General features: G+C 35.8%; 1 protein-coding gene across 1 annotated transcript in view; it reads left to right on the top strand.

Annotated features, from left to right (window-relative positions):
* Positions 1-24474, top strand: part of MYT1L (myelin transcription factor 1 like) — a 319918-nt gene that overhangs the window by 220935 nt on the left and 74509 nt on the right. The window contains 5 exon segments of the mRNA XM_040552858.1: positions 16797-17009; positions 17012-17635; positions 17638-17772; positions 22397-22438; positions 22441-22534. Coding sequence (XP_040408792.1) covers positions 16797-17009; positions 17012-17635; positions 17638-17772; positions 22397-22438; positions 22441-22534 — 1108 coding nt within the window.

Here is a 24474-nt window from a genome sequence, read left to right on the forward strand (position 1 = left end):
AATTGCAGAATTATTTTTAATAATCTGGTAAAATGTTTTAGGTTGGTTGGTTGGTTTGGGGCTTGATTGTTGTTGTTGTTTATTTTGGTGGGTTTGTTTTTTGTTTTTTGTTTTTCCTCCACTACCATAAACTAGGCACAGGCACACAGGCACTCATAATTTGAAGTCTACCTGTCAACATGATTACCATGCCCTCCTCTGTCTTCCTGGTGCCTTCATCATGCTTCTGCAGCACTTATTTTTGTCCCTTCAAGAAAGAGGAGACACAAACACCAATCACGTGCTGAGGAAATCGTGTTAGTACACAGCTTTCCAGCTGTCCTTGCAACTGAAGACACTCAACATTTGATAAAATAAAGATGACAGATCTGTATTATGGGTCTGTCCAGCCCACTGACCACTAACCATTTATTTAAACTATTAGCAGGAAAGTGGTTCACTATTGGTGAACACAGTGAGTGTTCAGTAATAAACAGAGCAGAGAGCTGGACTTACATGTACCTCATAGGCAAAACACCTAATAGAGGAAAATCGTAGCTTTAAGCGAAGAGGCCAGAAAGTATCATTTCACTACTTAGAACAAGGTACGTGGAAAGAATTGCATTTTCCACATCCCAGGAAAATTTAATAAATACCTGACGACCTCAAAAAGGGAAGCAGATCTTAACCCTCTGCTACTAGACTTTATTGCTGTATCATTTCAACTCCTTTATAAAAGAAACTACCCTGTGCTTAGGGTATCTCACAAATAACAGTATGAATAACAGAAAATAAATAAATAAATAGTTACATCTGGAAGGAATTTATCCTAACCATCATGAAGGTTTCCTCTAGATACCAAGATAAAGTTGCCTTCCTGATCTAGTTACAAACTACACAAGCCTGGAAGTGGTTGGGTCGAGCCACTGCATAAGACGATTTTTGTTGACATCTTCTTTCTGCATTGAAGATACAAACATAGATTGCAAGTTGTTTTGATATTTAGCTATTTATATTATTTCATGTGGAGACATTCAGACTAAATGTTTTCTCTGAAAATTTTCATTGGAAATATAATTAAAAGATTTGGAACAGGTTGTTCAGAATGGAAAAGTAGGTACCTCCAGTTCTTGTGGAATTGGTTCAGATCTGTTTATTTTAGTTCTCTTATGCTTGCAGTTGTTGGTTGGTGGATTGCATGAACATGGCTGCTTTGCTAGCATAGTAAATTTTTGCTTATTGCTCTGTTCTCAAGGTGTTTACTGTGTGCCACTCCTAAACAATATGATTGGTTAGGGCTTTATTTAAATATCACTTTTAATTCTTTGAAGTGAGATAAGGCTTGAAGCTGAGCTCATTTACATCAGGAGTTGCATTTGTATGTGGTGGTGTTGTATGTTGTACATAACTTTTCCTTCCCTTCAAGAACTATTTATAAAGACATCTTTCTGTATAAATGTTTAATTCTGAAGATCAGAATTTTTCAGGCTGTGTCTAGACACTTATACATAGCTTTAAGCTGTTAGTAGTCCACTTCTATGTTGAAAGTTAGGACTGTTTCCTTTTGATATAGGGGTTTGAATATTTAGCTCCTTTCCTACAAATAATAGGCTTTAAATGATATGTGAACTATCTGATCTTCTTAAAAAAAAATAAATTCAATTATAGCTTTATGCAATGTAAAGAAATCATTAATCATTTACCTTTGGTACAGATCTATGCCGTACACAACTTCTGCTGATGGAAGCAGAAATTCTGTAGAGGACGTTGGGATACTTAAGGAGTTCAGAGTTTGAACTAACGGCTTTGACCACACAACACATTCAGCACTACATCTGATTTTAATGTTACTTCATTCTGAATCTATTTCACTTATGCATGGGGTTGCTTGCTTGCGTTTTTAATTCACAAGCTCTTTCCTTCCTTGTTAGCTGAACATAATATGTTGGACCTATTGTAATATTAAATTGTTTCAGGGCTTATTGTAGCTAAACCTTTACCTGGTCTTGCCAGAGAAGTAGATGTGGAAAGCAACTATATATCTCAGCAGTACTGCTTAGGATTCTCGCACATTTCAGTCGTCAAGAAGATGCTGCACAGAAGTTGCCTTTTCTGTATTTCTGTTGCATCCTTCTGTCTGCAAATAAATGCAGAGTGGATCCTTGACTTCCCCTCTTTCATTTGTTGTCTGGCAAATGACATAGTAAAATTAATTCTTTCTGAAATAAGATAGATTGAAGAAATTCAGAGCAAAAGTGCTGAAGCCTTAGAACTGTATTCCTATTCTCACTCAGACTCTGTAAACAGTTCATTCCCAATGATCTTCTAATTTTGGCACAGCTGTGCCAAGAAGCTAGTTGCTTTTGCTGTTTAGTGCTTTAAAGAGCCAATAGTGAACTCAGTTATATATCAGCTCTCTGCATCCATATTTGCAAACATAATGACTGGATGTTGCTATAGAAAGTCTCACATCTGGAATATGGCACTTAGGGAAACATATTCATGGGTTGTGCAAAAAATAATTCTTCATGTTCTCTTCGAAATCCTTTGCCTTTTATGGTGCTACTTCACAGATAGCATTGTCCAGACTGTAGTACAACTTAGACAGAGTCTACAGGCTCTGTATGAATCCTTCTTGACACTGTCTTAAACAATAAACTTTGTTTTGTCAGTGTTTCAGGTTCCCATTTTAACTGTTTTGTTTAGAGTGCAGGTCTAAAGACAAATTTTGATCATCATATTCATTCACTATTACCACTGGTCTTACAGTGTTTTTTTCCTAAAATAGTGAACACAAATGACAACTTTTCTCCCTGAAAAGCAGAGAACCTTATTTGGTTGCTGCAGGTGTTAATTTTTCACTGTAACATTTCCTCAAGGATATAATAAAATGAAATAAAATTCCAGACCAGATTGATAATTTCTTCTCATCCATATCTATTTTCATGACTAAAATTTGCAGTCCTGGCAAATACCTCATGTCACAGAAATTTTGTCAAACTGAAAAATATAAACAACAACATAAAAAAATCTTAGAAACAAAAGCATTGATGTATAATGAACATATATATGTAATTGCATTTAAACATCAAGAAACCCATGAGGAAGCACTTTACTGTGCAGGTGATGAGGGACTGGAACAGGTTGCCCAGAGAGGTTGTGGAGTCTCACTTCTTGGAGATCTTCAAAAGCTGCCTGCACATGGTTGCTCTGGGTATCCCTGCTTGAGCAGGGGACTTGGACCAGATGACCTCCAGAGGTCCCTTCCAACCTTAACCATTGTGTGATACTGTGATTACATGAATTGTGAATACTTTTTATTATGGAAGCATTTCCTCCTCATTTTACATGTTTCAGGACAATTCAGTTGTGTTCATTTGTCACATGTACCATACATGACATAGTCCATTTATATCATGGGTGATTCTTTCCCTTCTTTGATTTAATTTATTCTACAGATATTCTATGAGAGCAAACTGTGGGACCTACAATTAGCTAGCTGGACAACAAGGATGGTCGAGTCACTTAGCAAAAGATGGAGAAGACTAATGCTAAGAAAGAAACTAGCTGAAGGATTTTGATAAAGGATGTGAAATAGTAATTAGAAAGGCCACTGATATGGTTATAGAATCAGCCTGATTTTGGTCACTGTTGTTATTGTAATCCTCAGAATTATTTGGCACAAAAAGGCTTCATACAGAACATTAAGTGTGTCAAGTATCCATAACACCACAGTTGAAGGACTTCTTTCATGTTATTTCTAAGGAATCTATGGCAGATATTATATGCTCTGTGCACTAAACATTCCTGTTTTAATAGAAATTTGCGGTAGCTCAGTAGGAGAAAGTTTTGCTAGTTAACAGGATTAACAGTTCAAGTCTTAATGTGGGTTGATTAGGTGAACTGATACACCTGATAGTTCTGTTATCCCAAAAGCTTCATTTTGCAGGCTATACTTTTAATAGGAAGAGTAACAGTCTTGTTTGACACTAAAGAAACTCCAAGGAAGAGCTACATTTACAATTAAAACAAACAAACGTTCAAACAAAAAGCAAGTAGGCCTTAGTTTTCCTTGTACTCTTTAGACACGGACTACTGAAAGTAACAGGTGTAAGGTCTGTGTGGCATGAACACTTCCCATCATATAATACATGAGAGTTTGCAAAGCTGCACAGGCCCACATCTTTTCCTTACATTTTCGACTGAATATGTGGTGACATTCTTTGCTTGTCATATACACTTTTAAGGTGTGCTATGTAACTACTTTCTTCTGATTTCTATTGTATTCTATATATCAATTCTATTGTTTCACAGACTGCCTCAACTTACAGAGGTTCTGTATAAGCAAGATACAGATACTTATACAAGGCTAAGTGGTTTCTTGGACACCTTATAAAGCACAGGACAGGTGTCTGTACAGAATAATGCTTAGCTGTTTTTTATCATCTGCAATACTTAAAGCATCATTCAACTTTAAAGATTGGCACCGTATGGAAAGTTAGAAATTTTCTTATTCTATTGCAATATGCTCAATAAAATTTTGCTTTTAAATAATCCGATAAAATATATATTTGTATAACTAACAATGGAAATAAAGAATGACAGGTAATTATTACCAGAATGCTAGAAATATTACTGGACTTGTACAGTATACAAAAGTACACAAGTATAAAAAAATATGCCTATATTAGAGATCATTTATTACCTAATGAGAGCAGTCTGTGAATGTTCTTCTCTGAAAATACAGTGAGGAAGGGCAACTTTTAAGTATACAGAAAGTAGAATATTTTCTTGGGAGCCCCATACCTTTGATAGAGTGAGATACATGTTTCAGAATAGAATGAAATTCTGCCACTGTCTGTAACTCAGGGACATGAGTTGAGTGTGAGAATTGAAACGGGAGTTCAACACCACATTTCCTTCTTTTCTAACACAGAGGGCTAGCAACTAGATCAGAGACTGCTTTAGATAAGCAATGCTCTTAAGCATTTTGCTGAAACTCTATCACACCCTAGGGAAAAAAAAAAAAAAAAGAAAAAAAAAAAAGAAAAAAAAAGAACTCTGGTAAACCAAGGAGGGTCATTCTTCTGGGAAAGCAGGACTTGCTGGGTTCCTTTCTGTGCTCAAAGGACACTCTAACCATCTTATATATTGGCTGCTTAATATTAGATTACAACATCAGTCCTGGGGGCAGGGATCAGAAATGTTACTTTTCTCTTGTAGGTGAGTGCCCTTGTATACTATGCACAATGAAGACAGTATATTTTTGCATGACCCAATAACATGAAACTTGTATAGGTCTCTTGTGTTTTGTGCTTCTCAGTAAGCTTGCATCCAGTCCACCTTTTATTGCATTTGGGTGATGTGATATTGAATACATTCAAATTGGGAGAGCTTTTACTCTCAGTCTTCTAATTTTCTAGCAAGTGATCTACCAAACAATGTATTTCATCAGTGAGAAAAAGGGTGATTGAGGAAGGGAAATAAAGGAGGAAACCGGCAGTTTTTCCCTTAACTATAACTTAAAGCAATCCAGTCAAAGCAACAGTTCATGGGAAGCCTTTTTCTGTCAAGTGCATTAGACAGATTGGGTCTCTCTGGGAACTTAGATATGAAGATGGCCAGTATCTAGAATTCTTTCAGGTTTAAATGGGACATGAGTGCAGAACTTCTTAAGGCTGGGGGTATTTGGTTAGGATTAGAAGGAGTGCCTTCAACAACTGACCAGTGTTTTGAGTTCTTCAGTTTTGATTTCAGATATATCCTCAGTTTAAGTCTCAAATGAACATAGAAGTAGTTGTATCACCAAGTGAAAATGAAATGTGACTGTTCCTATACAATTCTTACATGAGATTTCCAGTCTGAAAATAATGTAGACATTGCTGCTGCTATTCATAAAAACTTGTTGTTTAAGTGATTCCAACTGAAATGACCATTAAAGAGAAGTATAAGAAGTATTGATTCAACAGCTGGAGGGACTTCTGACACAGAAATGGAAGTAAAAAAATTCCAAGTGTAAAAGGAAGTTCAGGACTTATTCAGGAAAAATGGAATGCAGAAAGACGTAAAGAAATGATTAGGAGACCAGCATGGGAGTACAGCAGAGAGTAAGTGAAATATATTGTTAGCATTCCTTCCTGGGACAACAGGACATGAGGAAGACATTAAAGCAGCAATCTAAACTCTGCATTGTGCAGAATTGTCAATATAATAATGCAAAGGCTTTAAGAAAGATGGGTGATTTTACAGTATAGTTGATCAGGATCAAGGTTAGACAAAATATACACATCCAAATACAGTGCATCCCACTATAGTTCTATTCTTTTTTTGCATCCCTAATATGTGACCATTCATGGTGGTATAATTTAACATCCTTTGCAGTAGTGTAGCTTTATACCATACTGATGACATTTTATATAATTGCCATTACTAGAATCAGGACTAGAGAAATGCAGCTATACAATGTGTTGGTTCTCTGAGCCTTTTTATAATGTGGGAAACCAGGATTAATAAGGACAGAGAGCTGTTGTCCAGAGGAGAGCCACAAAGATGGTCAGAGGGCTGGATTACCTTTCCTATAAAGACAGGCTGAAGGAGTTGGGGTTGTTCAGCGTGAAGAAGAGAAGGCTCTGGAGAGACCTTACAGCAGCCTTCCAGTACTTACAGAGGGCCTTCAAGAAAGCTAGGAGGGACTTTTTACAAGGGCATGTAGTGATAGGACAAGGGGTAATGGATTTAAACTAAAAGAGGGGAGATTTAAGTTAGATTTTAGGAAGAAATTCTTCACTCAGAGGGTGGTGAGGCATTGGAACAGGTTGCTCAGAGAAGCTGTGGATGCCCCATCCCCAGAAGTGAGAAAGTAGGCAGTGTGGAAATAATGTACACAGTTTATTTGAGTTTTAAGAAACTATTTGATGCAGTTCCACTTAAGATTTGATGCAGTTCCACTTTGGAAGCCATTAACATAATACAACACCAGATATAGAGTCATAGAGTCATATAGGTTGGAAAATACCTTCGAGATAATCAAGTCCAGTCATTAACCTTACCTGCTGAGTCTCATCACTAAACTATGTCCCATAGTGCTTCATATATGAAGGGACAGAGGGAAAAAGTTCGTGTTGGATAGGTTAATTTCATTTGTTCTTGAGTTGCTCAGATACTTCAATGTGCAACATTTTTTAGAGCCTAAAAATAATCTTAAAGATGTATTTGAGGAGAACAATACATTAGGATGATTGCGGTATGAATCACCTGATGAACACTTGAAGAAAAAAATAAAGAAGGCTGAAGTAGAGGAATTCACTCTGATCTCATGTACCTTCCTTTCATGAGTGAACTCCAGTAAAACAGTTCCTGTGCTGTTCCATGAGACCAGAGTAAGACTCAGGATTTAGTTTTGTGCAGCAAAAGTATCTCTCTATCTATGCATTTGTGCATGTATCTTGGAAAACTGGCTACTGTGGTTATTGGTTTGTTTGACTGATCCACTTTGAAGTTTGTAATTTCAGTGCAGCCAGTTAGAACAAGGGTTCCAGCAGAGATGTCATGCACTGAGATTGCACTGCTCTAGTCAATGTAGGCACTGTGAAACTGACTACGAAGTCACTGCCATTTTAGCTGTCATGTATATCTTTAGTTAGAAATATATACAAATTTATGTAAATATGTAGATGGTTGCATTTCTCCAGCAAAAGTTTTCTTTTTATGAAAGACAAGCTTTCATCATCAGGACAGATATTCCAGTGCAGATCCGAACAGCAGTAAGAAATCTCTTATAGAAGGAGGAACTGACAATTTCTAAATTGTTGGTGTTGTGCATTTTTAAGGTGGGCAGATAGTTGGAACAACCTCACTGGAAATATCTTTGCAGATGCAGTAGCAAAAGAAAAATCTTTTTTAGATCTGTTACCACCTCATACAATTCCTACATTTGACAGGTCTCTGGTAGTCTGATCTCCATCCTAGACATTGCCAATGTCATAAGCCTATAAGTCATACACTATGTACATGTAGTATAGATAGAAAATAAACAAGACATAATGAAGGCTCTCCATAACTAGCTAGGATCTAGCTGCACCATGGAATCACCACTTCTGTTTTGTGAGGACCACTGCATACTTGACTGACTGGAATAGCATGGTTAAAAGAATAGGTTCCAATTTGCCTTACTCTTTTCTCCAAAGTTACAGCTGACAGTGTGCTTTCCACCTTACAGATTCTTCTGCCTTGTTCCCCTTCTCTTTAATCACAGTAATCAAAACTACATCTATGTGAGTGAATAAAAAAGGCCGTAGTCCACTCACCTAATACTGAGTTCAACTGTTGCTTGGGTCCTTACAGCTAAGCTTTAACCTCCCAAAATAGGGTGACCACATCTGGACTGCTTCTTGGGAACGGTCCCTAACTAGCACCACTGCACTGTGCCTGAACACTGGTGGAAGGATGCTAAGTCGATCAAATCAAAATCATGCCAGGGTTTCACTAAAAGTATAACAGTATGAATAATCAGATGCCACTGCTTGGTCTCATGTCCTGTCCCTGATTAGTTTGTGTTCGAATGGCTGTAACCGAAGAGGCAAATTACCCTTTGTATTTACTTTCTCCTTATTTTATGGAGTGTTATTCAGCCTTCCCTGTCACTAAAAGACAAGAAACGAGAGAACTGTACAAGAAGCTGGATCAAGTGGTAAAGAAAAAAGAAATAACCCCCCTAACAAAAAGTCTTATGTTTCAAATGAAGTGAAGCCTGTTACTCATGCATGCAGGAGTCTTTTTCCTTCCAGATCCCTTGCATCTGAAATAACTGAGGGGATAGAAAGAGAGATAGGAAGAAGAAATTTCAGAGATATTGTATTTTGCAGTTCTCATGCTCTAGAATGTTCATGATATGTATTTCTGTCTATGCTGCCAATTAGGTCAGATTATTGTCAAAGCACAAACAGGCATCTTTTGATAATGAAACACAACCAAACATAAGTAATTAAACTTATTGTGGAGGTCAGACTAATCCAATAGGATATTAACTCCATCCATGTAACTCATGCAATCATAAGCACCCATCCCATTTGAGCCAACACTTCCCTATATGTTTGCTTGTGTCCAAAACCTCAAGATGGTTCCTTTCAGGTAGCTCTTTTATTCCATGCTCTCTGCAATTCTTTCTGTGTCATATTGGACATATTGTTAAAGTTCAGCAAAGTGCAATTTGAAAGCTCTGAGTGAAAATAATTAGGATAGAATTAATTCCATCAATTTCATTTATAGCCAGTCAAGAGGAATAGCCACTTTTAGGGATTAATTCAGCCAATTCACTTCAGATACCAAGCTTAGGATAAAATAATCTCAAGATGCATATTTTTGTCCACTGCCTAAATATGTGGTGTGAATGGCTAGTTCATATTTAGACATGTTGAATATGGACATCTGCATTGAGTCAGAGATCTAAACAAAAACAAATTATGTATCCCTACAGTAAGAATTTCCAACCTGTCTTTCTCAGAGATTTGTTTGTGAAAGAGAAAATGTTAGTTTATGAACTGAAAATTTGTTCTCCAGGTTGCATCTTTTGCAAAACAATGCTCATAGAGAGGGCTATAGGTAGGGGTTACTGTCTCATAAGCAACATTTGGAGTAGCCCCATGTAGAAACTCCATATCTAAGATTTGTCTGAGTGGGTGTTCTCCCATTGGTGCAGCTGATCCTCTGATCCCCTGCTGTCTCCCTGCTGTATCTCAGTATTTGGAGAATAGCTTTGGCTGCTTCATTGCCTGCTGCCTTGCTGAGCTTTGGAAACCTGAGAAAAAGCAAGAAACTGACATAGTCTGCTGAGTCATTAGAAGGCTATGAGAAAGTGTCTCCCCTCCCTCATATAGACTTCCTGGGGAGCAAAAGATGAGACGAGTACCAGCCATCAGATAAAACCATCTTATTATTTGCCCAGCCAGAAGTCAGGTTAAAACAGTTAAGTGCTGACTGAGCTTGATTATGGCTCTCAAAGAAGCGTGGACCAGGTGTGGATGACTGGCTAAATTGTACTGTTCTTGCAAACCTAGCATATCCAACTCTGATCACAGATATTCTCGGTGAGTTCCTTCTCAAACCTAAACATATACCTTCATACCAAGTATTGCAGATGCTCCAAAGCAAACAAGCAGATTTCATACCAAATGACCTTACTTATTTTGGGGTGTTCCTGTAGGTAACTGAAATGTATTTTCTGCTCTCTCTGTGGACAAAAAAAAAAAAAAACAAAAAACAACAACAACAAAAAAAAATCCCCAGCATATTCATTGCCTTTTGACTATTTGTTTGACTATTTGGAAATAATGTTTGTCTGTCAGGATCAAAAGGCTGGAGATTGTAAACAGGGAAAGTGATATTCCCTTTTATTTAATACTTATGCTATTGTGTATGGAGCACTAGATTTCATTTTAGGTTCAGCAGTACAAGACCTGAAATACTGGAGTCTAGAGATGAACAACCAAGATGATTAAAAAGCTAGAACATATAATGTACAAAGAAAGAAAAGTGTTTGCTCACTCTGAGGAGGAGAAGGGCAACAGACACAAATTGTAATGAAAGAACTTCCATTTAGAAATTAGGAAAAAAAATTTCACTGTAAGGGTGGTCAAACAGTGGAACAGATTTCCCAGAGAAGCTGTGGCATCTCAAGCCTGGATAGGGAACCTGCTGGCCCCTTTTGAGCCAGAGTTGGACCAGATGACATGCAGTGGTCCCTTCCAATCTCAGCTATCTCATGATTCTATGACACCAATGCAATGTGAAGTGGCGTGTGAGATGCTCTAAGATTAAAGAAAGGCAAGGAGTGTCTTGTGGTGAAAAGAGGAAATCATAAACTAAGTACATTAGTTTGTCAAAAAATGGATAATTTTTAATAAACAGTTGCAATATCTGTCACTAGAAGCAATACTATCACAGTCAAGGTCTTGTCAGAGGACCTTCATCAGGTACCTTCAGGATCCTTTTCCAAAACTGTATAGAGCTACCTGTATCAGGTGGCTCATAGGGATTTATAGTGGGAAAACAGGGATGATTAACAAAAGACTTCACTTTTAAAAAATATGTTGGAAGCCCATCTTCTGGATTATCTGATGCTCTCTCACAAAGTTCCTGCTTGATTCTGTTATATTAGTGGGAATAACCCAAGTAAGAACCTCTGTATTCTACCAATATCTCATGTGAATACCTACAGATTAGAATGCTATTCATGCACGTCTGGCAGAGATAAGGCATAGTAAGAGGTTGCAAGGACAGGTTAAGTGAAGAAAAAAGAATATATCATGGCATTGATTATATACAAACACCTATGCATTTAGATGAGAATACACTGGTTTGTGTAGAAATCAAAAATTTTGAAAATGCTGATATGCCAAAGTAATTTATTAATATTCATTTTTTCTATTTCAAATGTATTTTAATACCGAAAAGAGGAAAAAAACAAGGAATGTTTTTATATCAGTAAACACTCCTGAGCAGGAAAGAAATTCAAATCTGTAAAGATCCCTTTTAAACCTTAGGAAAAAGAAGAAAAAGAAAAAAGGGGGGGGGGGGGGGGGGGGGGGAAAGTATTGATTATTTTTCCAATGAGCAAGTCAAGTTAAAAAGTGGAATACTTAGAAAATGAAAAGATCAAAATGTAACAGGGAAAAAGAAAAAAAAAAAAAGGGGGGGGGAAATACATGGTAAAAATTTATGTACAATATTTTAAAGTCTGTACGAGGTTGCTCTAGTCGTCATTCCTACCTTGCAATACTGGATTGTGCTGCAATATGCTGTGTTCTTTAGCTCAGACCTTCCTTGCCATGCTTAATGACTTCCACTCTTCATTTATTTTACTTTGAATATTAGTTATTATTTGAATACTTCAGGAAGTATTTCAGTACTTCAGGAAGTACTTCAGGAACTTTTGCAGAGATGAAGAACTGCACATGGTCAACTTCAGTTTTCAGTGTGTGCCTGAAACAGAAGAATTTGAAGGCTTGGGCTGTGGTCCAAATCCCATATCAATAAGAGTGTTCAGACTTCTAGAGATTTTGCTTAGTAGAGTTATATGTGTGCTCTATTTCTTCAGTGTGGAGTGGAGATGAAACCGAAACCATGTCAGCTGTTGGAAGCTCACTATAATTTGTACGTCCTCAGTTTCCTTACTTGTAGATTTTTCCAGAGGAGTATCCAATGTGCAAACAGCCCCCTACTCCATATGATGTTGTAACATTGCAAGATTTGGGATTCATTTGTGCCAAGACTGACTTGCTAAATATGCATGCACCTCAGTTTACAGCTTAGGAGAAAAATGGTAGCACAGTAGTATCATACGCTGAGCACTTAGGAACTGACAAGTGGCAGTAGCAAGAGCAGTGAAGTGTTCAAAAACAGGCAACGATGCATGGATAATGAAACTCTTTCTCTGGGCAGGAAGCCTATATAACCACATATAGGTTCAGCTTGTTAGCCATCGTGTTTTCCCATGCTTGGGAGAAAGTGAGTAATTTGATCCACAGACCACAGATTTGGAAAGTCTTGTTCATGAAGTCTTTGGTCTTTGATAGGAATGTAGCTGCTTTAACTGAAGTATCATTGCCTCTCTCTGAAGAATCTCTCAAACTAAATGCTGTATATTATCATTTTCAAAAAGAGGGTGCTGTTTTGCATGACTCCCTACACTAAAATCATAGCAAGCCATTTATTCTGCCAAAAAAAAAAATTTGTTCACATATACATGTGATAGGAACAAAGAGAGGAAGCAATCATGGATATAGATGCTATAGTCCTTATTCTCCAGTGACTCATTGTATGACATGGAAGGAGTCACTCACCTTCTCTGTATCTCAATTTCCCATCTGTAAAATGGTGTTAAAATACCTACCTCACAGGGGTGTTGTGAGGCTTTTTAACATAATGTTTGTAAAGTGCTTTGAGATCCTTGGATGAAAGGTTCAATAAGAAATCAAATTATTCACTTTTTTTTAGTGCCATACAAAAGTGCACTTGTGTTCAAGTGGCTGAAGGCTTCCAGCTCTTTAAAGATATTCCACATACCCTCCACTATAATTTCCCTGCCTGTCATTTGTCTTATCTATGAGAGTTAAACACAACAAATATTGCAATCAGGAATATCTAAATTGTCATGGTATTCTGGGAATGAGGGCTAAAATAATCTGATATTCTTTTTAAACTATGTTGCATATTACTTTTCCACACAACCCCAAAGCTTACAGAAAAAAAGAGATATGATGACTTCATCCACTCTTCACCTGATTGGCTAACTGTTTCTTTCTGAGACAAACTCAGATGCTTCTTCAAATTAAAACTGCAATTTGACTCAATGGTTCCAAAAATTCTGTAAGGAGTAGAGTAGGTATTTTAGTGCTATATGCTTACAGTCATTTAGCACATAGCCATTAAACAACATAGTATAAAGGTTGGTACCAAGTTAAAGGTTAAATCTTCAGAAGCATAGAAACATGAAGTGAAAACAAGATTTGCTTTTACAGAGCTGAATAAAAGAAAAGGAGCTGAATGAAAGAAAAGAAAAAAAGACACATAGGTTCACATAGAACTGCTGGGCTGGCATATTTGTAGAAGTACTGTTAACTAACACACAAACTAATTCAGTACTCAAATACTCAGTTTAATACACAGGTGACACAGGTGCTTCACTAGAGCAGGCCAGAAGTCTCAGGATCTAACAGACTTTAATCTGGAGAAGATGGTACAGTATGCATAGATATCCTTTCATTGAAATTAACTACTTCATGGAGATAAACGTGAAAAAAATAATTGATAAAGAAAGTAGAAAATGCAAGAAAAGGACAAAATTAAAAGAGGAGGAATGAAACTAGATTAAAATATTTTTGTTTCCTCCCTCTCTCATCAGGGATTCATGCTTTACACTTTCTTCTCCTCCACCACCTTTTTTTCTTCTTCTTTTTAGGATTGATACGGGCAGGAGCCCTGAAAAGGATATAAACCAACAAACAGAATAAAAATAGTAGTTACAAGCTTTCACCCAGCTTCACCTACTCAAAGGAATGTTACATGTCTTCACTCATACAGTACGTGATTCATATTTGACTTTTCCTGTTGTGGAGGCAAACTATAATACATCCTATTTTGATGATCATTTACATTACCCTCATTCATGTAAACACAAACACAAAACCCCTTATTTAGAACAAAAATCCCTGAAAAAATTTTCACATGTGGAAAAGTTCTGTAGTATATTCTACTACATACTTAAACACTTCTCCTGGATGGCTCAAGAAACACTATACTTCAGTATCCTTGCTAAAGTTGGACTTATTTCAACCATTCGCTTTCTATCTTATGCCTCCATGCTAAAGGCAAAGGCCTGTCAATTCTGGACATATACTTACTTCCCCTTTAATTACTTTGATGTTCTTTCTTCTACATCTGATTGCCCATCAGAAATAACTACAGTAAGCATCCTGTAAAAGCAGCAGTTTCTACTGAGCAATCTTCTTGGCAATAGATTTTAACCTTAATATTTAAATTAATAAATATTTAAATGTGGGATTTGTTTGTACATTTCACTTTAGAAAATGATCATCAATGTATTAAAACATTTGCTTTTCAAATAGTACAAACTCATTATCTAGTAATCCTTAACTGCCTACTTCTATGCAGATATTCAAGGTGGAATTTTTTCAAATAGGAAGCATATGTGGCATCCTTTACTTTTATACTGACAAACTGATACTCTGATATACTTAATTTTTTAGTGACTGAAACATAAATATGAGTAATTTTTATCTTGAACAACTAAAATAAAACCACCTTTGATAATAAATAGGTAACCCACTACTGACTTAGAATAACTTGTTACGTAAAAATAGCACACAGACTTCCCTGCTAATTATCTTCCCATTTCATTCAAGTAGATAATATGAATTTTATAATACTATACACTAGAGCTTTTTTTTTTTTTTTTTTTTTTTTTCCCCTAGACATAGCCTAGTCATCTATCAGGTCTGCCACTTAACTACAGCTACTATCATCCCAGGATCCCTAACCACTGTGTAGAAGGCATACTATCTTGTGGCTGAAACGTTAATTATTGTGCTATTGAGCTTTGTATTTAAAACGCTGATTTATTATCTTGTCCACTGACCTAAAAATTTTTTTTTGTAAAAAAACATTTCTTATCATCAAAATGTTGTATGCAAGCCACCTACAACCTGCAATTTCCTGCTTTATTTTGTTTAACCCAAAACATAAAAGTCATACTTTAGAAAGTGCTATGTATTTAGATGTAACAGTGTTGCAAATACATCTGAGCTGAAAAGATGATATTACAAATTGATGGACTAGCTCTTGAGCAGGTGTTAATTGTCCTAGCTCTACTGATTTCTTTCAGTTTGTACCAGCTGAAAAACTGGCCTAGCTTGTCAACCTAATGACAGATTTAGGAACTTTCTTTTCAATTGTGATGCTAAATATTTAAATATTGCTTGGGTAGCTGATAATCAAAACAGAATTTATGAGACGTTCATTAGTAAATAATGGTGAATGTATATCTGTTTTAAGAATGGGTCTAAGAATGAGATAACTTCTGAGTTAACATGAGATATCAAAACGATGTCTGGATGATATTCATCTGAACAAATACAGATATCTTTAAGATAGGCATCTACTCTGAGCCCCTTTATTGTCAGTGAAGAGAAACAAGCACTTCTAGTAAATGATTTATTTTGTTCTGAGGAAGATAACTTAACCAAACCAGGTGGATTATGGCCTGAAAGTGTCTGCTTCTCTTTTTGACCAAGGACGGGATTATTGAGTAGCTTACTGGGGTACGGATGCCTACCTTACTCATATCTAAAGTTAGGTGAAATTAATCTCACCCTCAGGGCCTCACATTGACTCCATCTTATTAAGTTGACCCCCTATTTTTCAGCAGTTACTAAAGCAAAGCTAAGTAAAACATAGTAACTTTGCACCATTCTGTTACAATATTCAGGGTAGTAGAAATAACAGCCCTACCATACACGTATGACCGTATAATTTGGGCTAGCATATTAACTGAAAATTGTATTATGTATATCATTGCTTCTATCTTCCCTTCATGTAACAATTACTTTAAAATTCTTACTTTTCCACAGTTTACATAGCTAAACTGAGAGATTTTGATTTCTACTGATGGATCCACTAAGTAAAATGTTATTTTGATCTTTGCATATAGTTACTGGTTATCTAGTGTTAATGGTGTGTATGGTATGAAAAAAAAAAAAAAGTGTCAATTTTCTCTTTGTTGTATATTCTTTCTCTTTTGGTGAATGTTATTCACCATTAAGAGAATAAATCCAGTAGTACTCAACTCCGTTGCCACCTTCCACATTACAGGAGAACAGGAGTAAGAAAAGTTTGAAACCTAGGCTATTATGTCATATCAGTGATATGATTGTAGAAAACCCCATAAAACTATAAATCTAGGAGTGAAAGGAGAAACATAAGTTTCTATGCCATAATATTTTAGCGGTAGTAGTAATTAGCATTTTGATTGTCTTTTTCTTATCATACTTGTGAAAGAAATTCATGTGAATAGCAAATAAGCAAAAATAGCCTTCTGGACTATAGAGAAATTCACTTAATAAAACTTAACTGCACATGGGCCTTAGTGTAATAGAATTGCTGTATGATTAACAATATTTGACATGCAGTTTGTTTTCTGTCCATGCGATTGCAACAACAGTTCCAATTGTAGCCACTTTTTTCTTTTCTTTTCCTTTTTCTTTCTTTCTTTGTTTCTTTCTTTGTTTCTGTTTTTTATGCAGAAGACCATCAAATGAATTGTCACAATACTCGAATAATGCAAGACACAGAAAAAGACGATAACAATAATGATGAGTATGATAATTACGATGAACTGGTGGCCAAGTCATTGTTAAATCTTGGCAAAATTGCTGAGGATGCAGCATACAGAGCCAGGACAGAATCAGAAATGAACAGCAATACATCTAATAGTCTGGAAGATGATAGTGACAAAAATGAAATATTGGTCGGAAAAGTGAGCTGAGTTTAGATTTAGACAGCGATGTTGTTAGGGAAACAGTGGACTCCCTTAAATTACTAGCACAAGGACATGGTGTAGTGCTATCAGAAAACATTAATGACAGAAATTATGCAGACAATACTTCACAGCAAGATAATAGGAATATGAACTTTGTAATGCTAGGGAAGCCTGTGAACAATGGACTTACGGAAAAAATGGTGGAGGAGAGTGATGAAGAGGTGTGTCTCAGCAGTTTGGAGTGCTTAAGGAACCAGTGTTTTGATCTGGCTAGGAAACTCAGTGAGACAAACCCACAGGAAAGAAATCAACAGCAAAACATGAACACTCGTCAGCATGTCAGGCAAGAAGATGACTTCCAAGGAAGAACACCAGACCGGAATTACTCTGATATGATGAACCTAATGAGGCTTGAAGAACAGTTGAGCCCCAGATCTAGGACTTTTTCTAGCTGTGCAAAGGAGGATGGTTGTCATGAAAGAGACGATGATACCACCTCTATTACTTCAGATAGGTCTGAAGAAGTGTTTGATATGACAAAAGGTAACTTAACCCTTCTTGAGAAAGCAATTGCTTTGGAAACTGAGAGAGCAAAAGCCATGAGAGAAAAATGGCAGTGGAAGCTGGAAGGAGGGATAATATGAGATCATTTGAGGAGCAGTCTCCAAGACAACTTTCTGGGGATGACAGGAAGCCTAAACCCAGTGACGGCCATGTCAAAAAGCCATATTATGGTAAAGGTAATATTTCTATATACCGTATGTTATGTCATGAGAAAGTATGAGCTAACGTGTTAAGTTTTGCATAGAATTCTGAAATGAACTTATTAATTCTACAAAATGGGAACTTTGTTTAAATCGTAGTAGTGTGGCATGATTGTAAAAAGTGTCATGCTGTGACTATAAAAAAAAAAGCTCATTCTGCAATGTTAGAAATCTGTACAGTATTTCAGTGAATATCATTTGGCTAAATTAAAAAAAAAAAACTTTTCAGGGAAACAAAGCAAATAAGAGATCATGTTGAAAGAGGCAAAGATTTTTCTCAAGCATTTAATACATTTTATAGTAATTACTAAAAACAAACTATATCAGAGAGTGGGGTTTTATGTAGCAGGTAGTCAATCAGCTTTAAAGTGCATATTTTACAGGTTGGATTGGGTAGGTGGCATCATGATTTATAAAATTATCATCAAACGACAGTTATTGATGAAGCCTCTCCCATCTAAAATGTAGAATTGTCTGATAGAAATTGAACAGTATCAGAATGACCGATAACATAAGATAGGGGCAGTGACTGCACATTAATTATCTTAAGATAGTAAGGTAATGAAAACCATTTGCTATGCAAGGCATGGTGTGGCCTGGGCTGAGATCAATAGCAATTTCTTTCTTATGTACATTCCACTTCACTGGTTTCATTCCATTGTGGAAACAGTTAAGGTGCTGCCTTGACCATAATTCAATATAAAAGAAAACAAAACCAAAAAAAAAAAAAAAAAGACAAACAAACAAACAAAAAACAGACTAAAGGTTACCTTTAGAATGCGTTTTAATTTACGGGATTATCCTGGTGATGGTGTTTTTATATTACCACACCACTCTTTAATGTATCAACATCTGTACATGTAGGGCTGTATTGTATAAATTGTTCAGTATATCCTGAGATTCACTGAACACCCTTAATTCCCATTGACTTTAGTGGAAGTTGAGGACATGGTATTTCTTAGGACTTGCTAAGCAGGGACTGGTTTCATCTTATATTGTTATAACAATACTTGGATTCCTTTCTGAAAATGAACTGGGATGGTTGGCAATTTCCTCCTTTTTATAATTCCTTGTTTTGAAAGAGTAATTCCCTAAGATCTCCCTGTATCTTTCAGGTAGGCAATATCTTGGTCCAAGGAAGGCTTTGATCTTTTTTTACAAAACTTAAAGAAAAGTAATGTCCAGTCTCTTAGAAAAGCATGGAAATTACTGTTGTCAAATACTCTTGTGCTATGTATTTTAGTGAAGTATTGTTGTTGGTTTAAAAAAAAAAAAAAAAAAAAAAACCATAGTCCAGTGAATGCTTTAGTAACTTTGGGTACTTGGGGAAGACAATGTTAGTTAGTGTATTTCTGCATAGCCATGCAGATGTTGTTCTAAATGTTGTTTGCATATGACATACATTAGGTGCTTTTTCCCTTTGAATATGTGTCTCTAATAAAACCACAGAAAACATGACAAAACATTATTATTTTTTCAAGAGCCTTTTAATTCTGGTAATGTCCAGCCCTTCCAGTCTCTGTATGGATAGGAAAGCATTTCTGCATATTGATCTACTGTCTCCAAAAAGACAGTATAATCTCTAACAATGGCAAAAGTATGAACTGAATATTTCAGTAAATTCTAAAGCTTCTTTGAACCGTTCTGTCCCTTGGCAGCTGAATCAATAATGGGTCCAAACCCCAGCCAGAGACCCAAAAGACAACATTAAATGTTGTGGTAGTTTGGACCAAGAAACTTTGTGCAGCGGATAGCTCTACACTCTTTTTTTTTTTTTTTTTTTTCTAAGGCAAGAAAGAAAAAACAATTCCTTCCTTACTTTGAAAAACATAAGAAACACTATTGCACTTGTTGAGAGAGGAAGCTTTAAGTAAGGCAATTGATTATTGTTTGTTCTGAACTCACATATTATCTTCCAAATACTCCTGGAAGTGTTATCCACAGAGATGTGAGATATGGTTAAGTGGAAACTTTTTGGGTACGCAGGTTTGCAGTGAGAAATACCTCTGCCTTTTGTTTTGAGGAGTTCTGCTTTCAGAAATCACTGAAACAACCATTAAAGGACCACTAACTAATTTTTCCCTGCTGTTTAAAACTGTCTAAACTGTCTAAACTTTCTTCTGAAGTTTATGATTAAGACCTTTTGAGTCCTCTGGCAACATTCACTCAGCCAATACTCCCATTGTGACAAAGAATGAAGATATGTTGCAGAAAGAAATAAAACTATGCAATATTTCTCCCATTTAGGATTTACAAAAGAGTATCTAGTGCTTTGTAACAAGTTATGGAAAGTTTAGTCAGACGTCTTCCATTAAAAGCAATGGGAAATTTTGCAAGTACAATTTTATGTGAGTTTTGAAATCATTAAGAATAGTATACAGCATCTTTTCTGACTCATTAGACCATAAAGGCTATTAAAGATCTGATAACATGTTATAACCTTACAGCATAAAGACCTGAATACTGTAGATTATTTACTTGACATTGTAAGATGTAAGTGTCCAGATCCTCAGGTGCTCTAAATTAGAATGCATTCATTGACCTCAGTGGAGTTACGACAACATGGAGTAGCTAAAGTTTCTCTAGTTTAAAATCTATAAAAAGCCATTATGGTCTACTAATCATCTACATTTTTTGCAGTCCTTGAATATTGTTATATTTACATAATTTATATTTCATTTACATTACTTATTCACATATCTAATACTTTTACACATCCCAAAGTATTTGACATGAAGAGTTGCTTAGAGTTGTGTATGTATGTAGCTGTGGGCTTGCTGTTCTAGTGGTCTCAGCACAGGCCTATCTGGCAAGAATTCTAATCCCTCCTCTGACATTCACTCCTTTTGTGGCCTTGGGTTTAATTTTGATCTCTTTGTTACAATTTCCTGAAGTATAAGATTATGGTATTTCCAAGAGTGTTGTGAATTGTATAGCATTTTGAAGATGGATATGTATGTGCATTTATCATTAAAGAGTGGAAAAAACAAAACAAAAAAAACTGTATATTATAGTCAACATGCAGGCTAAGTAAAGTAAAACTTTCACAATTAGGGATTCCATTTGCAAAATCCAAGGTTTAAATATCACATTAAAATTGAAGAATGGATTTAAAACACGGAGAGTCATTTGAAAAGAGCTGAAGAGTTTCTCTAAAATGAAGGCGTTTCGTATGGACTTGGAATGTAAGAGTATATTCATAAAAACTACTAGAGGGAAATCAAGGAAAAAGAAGTCCACAACTGAATGTGAGCTCTGGATTCTATTTATTCATGCTTTAAAAAGTGGGGTTATTCATGCTTAAAAAAATGGATTGTGTGTGAAGGTCTGCAAAGTACTGAAATTTCTACTGATTGTACTGAGGGTTGCTTTATTAAAGCTGGGATGGAATTTAATGTAAGAAAGACTTTGTAAAAAACACATAGCAAAATCTTATTTTCCAGAGAGAAAGCTAAGTTCCTGAAGCAGGAGCAATGACAAGAGCAGCAAAAAACACTTAAATGAGGATAGCTCAGATTGGGTATTGAAAGGAGGCTGGGACTGAAAAAGATGGAAAGGGGATGTTGTCTGATTGTGATCCAAAATGGTAGCAGTTAGAGTATCCTGAATTTTATTCCTTCAATACTAATATAAATATTTGGAATAGTCTCCAAAATCTGACAACTGTAATCAAAATGATGAGATGTGATTTGTATCATGTGCTGGTCTGGAAGGCTAGGAATGTTATTTGCAGATGTTCTGTAAAAGGAAACAAGCTGATAAAGTATGTGAGCAAATTCTAGTTCAAGATAAATTTCATCAGCAGTTCCACTACTTTCTTGGCAGAAAACCTTATTTTGTTGAAAAAATATCTATTCAGACTTTCATTGATTTGTAGACAGAAGATCCAACAACATTCTAAAAGGGTCATTAACCTTTTAAAGCATATGAATATTCAAGCATTATATATGCATTTTTGTAATGGCACAAATTTACACAGCAAGTGCTACTTTCAATAATTCTGATTACAGGTTTACCCCACCATAATTTATTAAAGAGAAAGGAATATTTTTACTGTTTATAATGAATTTAAAGAAAACAGAGCTCTGCTCAGAGAACCTTGGACAAAGGATTTATTTATGCTGAATCATTGAATCATTATGTTAAAGAGCTGGGTTTGCTACTCTAAGGACATTGAACTTCTTTGACAATACGTTTGCAGAATTTAATAAATCAGGCAAATAAGAGCGTGAAGAAGGGAAACTCCAACTAAACAGTTTCCAAATGACCTTACACCCTTGAGCTGATGCTTGCCAGCAGAACGTTGATTGACAGTGGTATGGCTTTGCTACAAAAAGGTCACATTCCAATCACTCTGAATGGATACTGCTATGATCATAGGAGCCTGCAGTCTGAAAAGAAGATAATGGGATAAAAGTGACCAAACTGTGTTAAGAAGTAGAAGGGTTTTTTTGTTTGTTTTGTTGTTTGTTTCTTCTAGTTTTCATTTAAAAAAAAAAAAAAAAAACATTTACCAAAGAGTAAATGACATGATTAAATGAACCTTCTAACAGAAATGTGTAAAGCATCATTCACTTGACACATTTGTTGTAAATTATAGATCCCTCAAGAACAGAAAAGAAAGAGAGCAAATGTCCTACCCCTGGTGTGATGGAACTGGCCATGTAACGGGGCTTTACCCCCATCACCGCAGTTTGTCAGGATGCCCACACAAAGATAGGGTCCCTCCAGAAAGTAAGTTCACATTGTTTCATGAAACTGGGGATAAAACTACAAAGATTTTTCTAGCATGCTTTATAAACCTTTTATTTAAAAACTAATTTTATTTTTCAGTATGGTTTGTCTCAACTTAGTCAACTGTTCTGTGTTATACTTTTTTCCTTTATTCCATCATTTCCATTCTCTACTAACTTTTACACTAAAAGAACAACTTTTAAAGCTGTATTCTTTGATTTTAAGAATGCTAGGTTGTTTTTTAAATAGATCTATTCAGTCAACAGAGAAAAAGGTTTCCAGAAGATGTGCACTGCTTATTCTTCTGCGTGCAGATGTCACATCAACTGTCCCTGTTTGTCTTGTACAGGAATAATTGTACTTGAAAAAATTTTGCAGCCCCTTTCCTTTGTTGTTGTTGTGTCTTAAACATAGTTTATCTTAAGATAATTTATATTTTTAAAAATAACAATCTGACTGTTTACTTAGTTATACACCTCAGGATTTGAGCAATATTCCCTGTAATTTACATGGGTAGAATTTCCTGACACATCAATGGATTCTGTATGAGGGAGGTTCACCCATCCAGACACAGACATTAATCAGAAGACAGAGAGCTCCATTTCTAGAAATCAACCTCCTTGGCTGGTAGAAATGGCATAGTTCTGTTGAAGCTAATTGCTCTATGTTGCTATATGCCAGACAGGCATCTACCTAAGATACAGTTCTCTTTTCACACTAATTTAAAAATTGAGTTATTCTGTTGAGTCCTATAGCCTAAAATCCCCACTGTCCATCAGCACTTACAGACCTAATCTCAATAGATTTATAAATGACTAAAGGAAACATTAAAGACAGACTTAAATGTTCCCCAATTTCCAAAGGAAGTAGTTTCTGAAAGACAGAAAAGTGGAAATAGATCCGCACACCAAGAGTAGCAGACAAAGAAGTTTCCTCTTTCATGGTAGAGTGGCTTCTTCTCCAAGTAGTAATGAGGAAGTGCTCTAGGAAACTGCTGCATCTTGGTCGATCTCTGAATACAGTAGAACAGATAGATTCATTTCTCTCCTTTGCAAGACCCTGTAATTTTCTGAAGCACAAATATTTTTTCAGTTGCTCAAAGTTCTCTCATTTTTATAAATGGTAAATAAAAGGCTCTTTAGAAGACTTTGTAAATCAAAGAAGAATATAGCTTTAAACTGTTTGCATGCTCTTGTACCTGATTAAAATGAAAAAGGTGAGCTCATCTTTTTATTTTTTCCTGTGATGTTGGCCTTGTGAAAGCATGTTTCAAGAACAGCTTTGAATAGTGGGAATTTCAGAGTAAAGCTTTTGCATCTATACACATTTTCGTACACTGATGAAGGGGTGATGATGATGGTTATCTTTTAATCAGTATATGTGGTTAATTTCTCAAGTCTCTGAACAGCTTTTATTCAGTTCTTTACTCAGTCAAGGAATTCACTGATTTTATTAGAACTTTTTTTGAGTGAGAACTAAATACAGGCTTCCAGACTAGTTTCTTGTATGAGAAAACTGGAACTTTGTAAGATCTGGATGGCCTCTTTCCATAGAGTGATATACTGCCAATCCAGCTCTGAGACATGGATTAAGATATGTCTCACATCATTCAAAACTGTTTAGTGTTACCAAAAAGCTCTTGATAATTTGGCACTTCATAGCATGAGTTTTATGATTCCAAAAAGAGTTGCTCTGAGCAGCTTTGGGAGTCAATTTTCCATTCAGTTTGCAATGGATGCAGATGTAAAGCAGATTATTTGCTTAAGCTTGTACCACTTGTTTCTTTTACAAAGGTTTTTGTTGTTGTTGTTGTTGTTGCTTTGTTTTGTTTTCTACCATCCCTCATTTTTAATTGCTTTTTAAAATATTTTTTTTTAGTTTTCAGTCTTTAAAATAATAATAATAATAATAATCTATCCATTGCGATTTTCACATCTGTGGACA

The sequence above is a fragment of the Cygnus olor genome, chromosome 3, assembly GCF_009769625.2.
Source record: "Cygnus olor isolate bCygOlo1 chromosome 3, bCygOlo1.pri.v2, whole genome shotgun sequence".
Lineage (NCBI taxonomy): Eukaryota > Metazoa > Chordata > Aves > Anseriformes > Anatidae > Cygnus > Cygnus olor.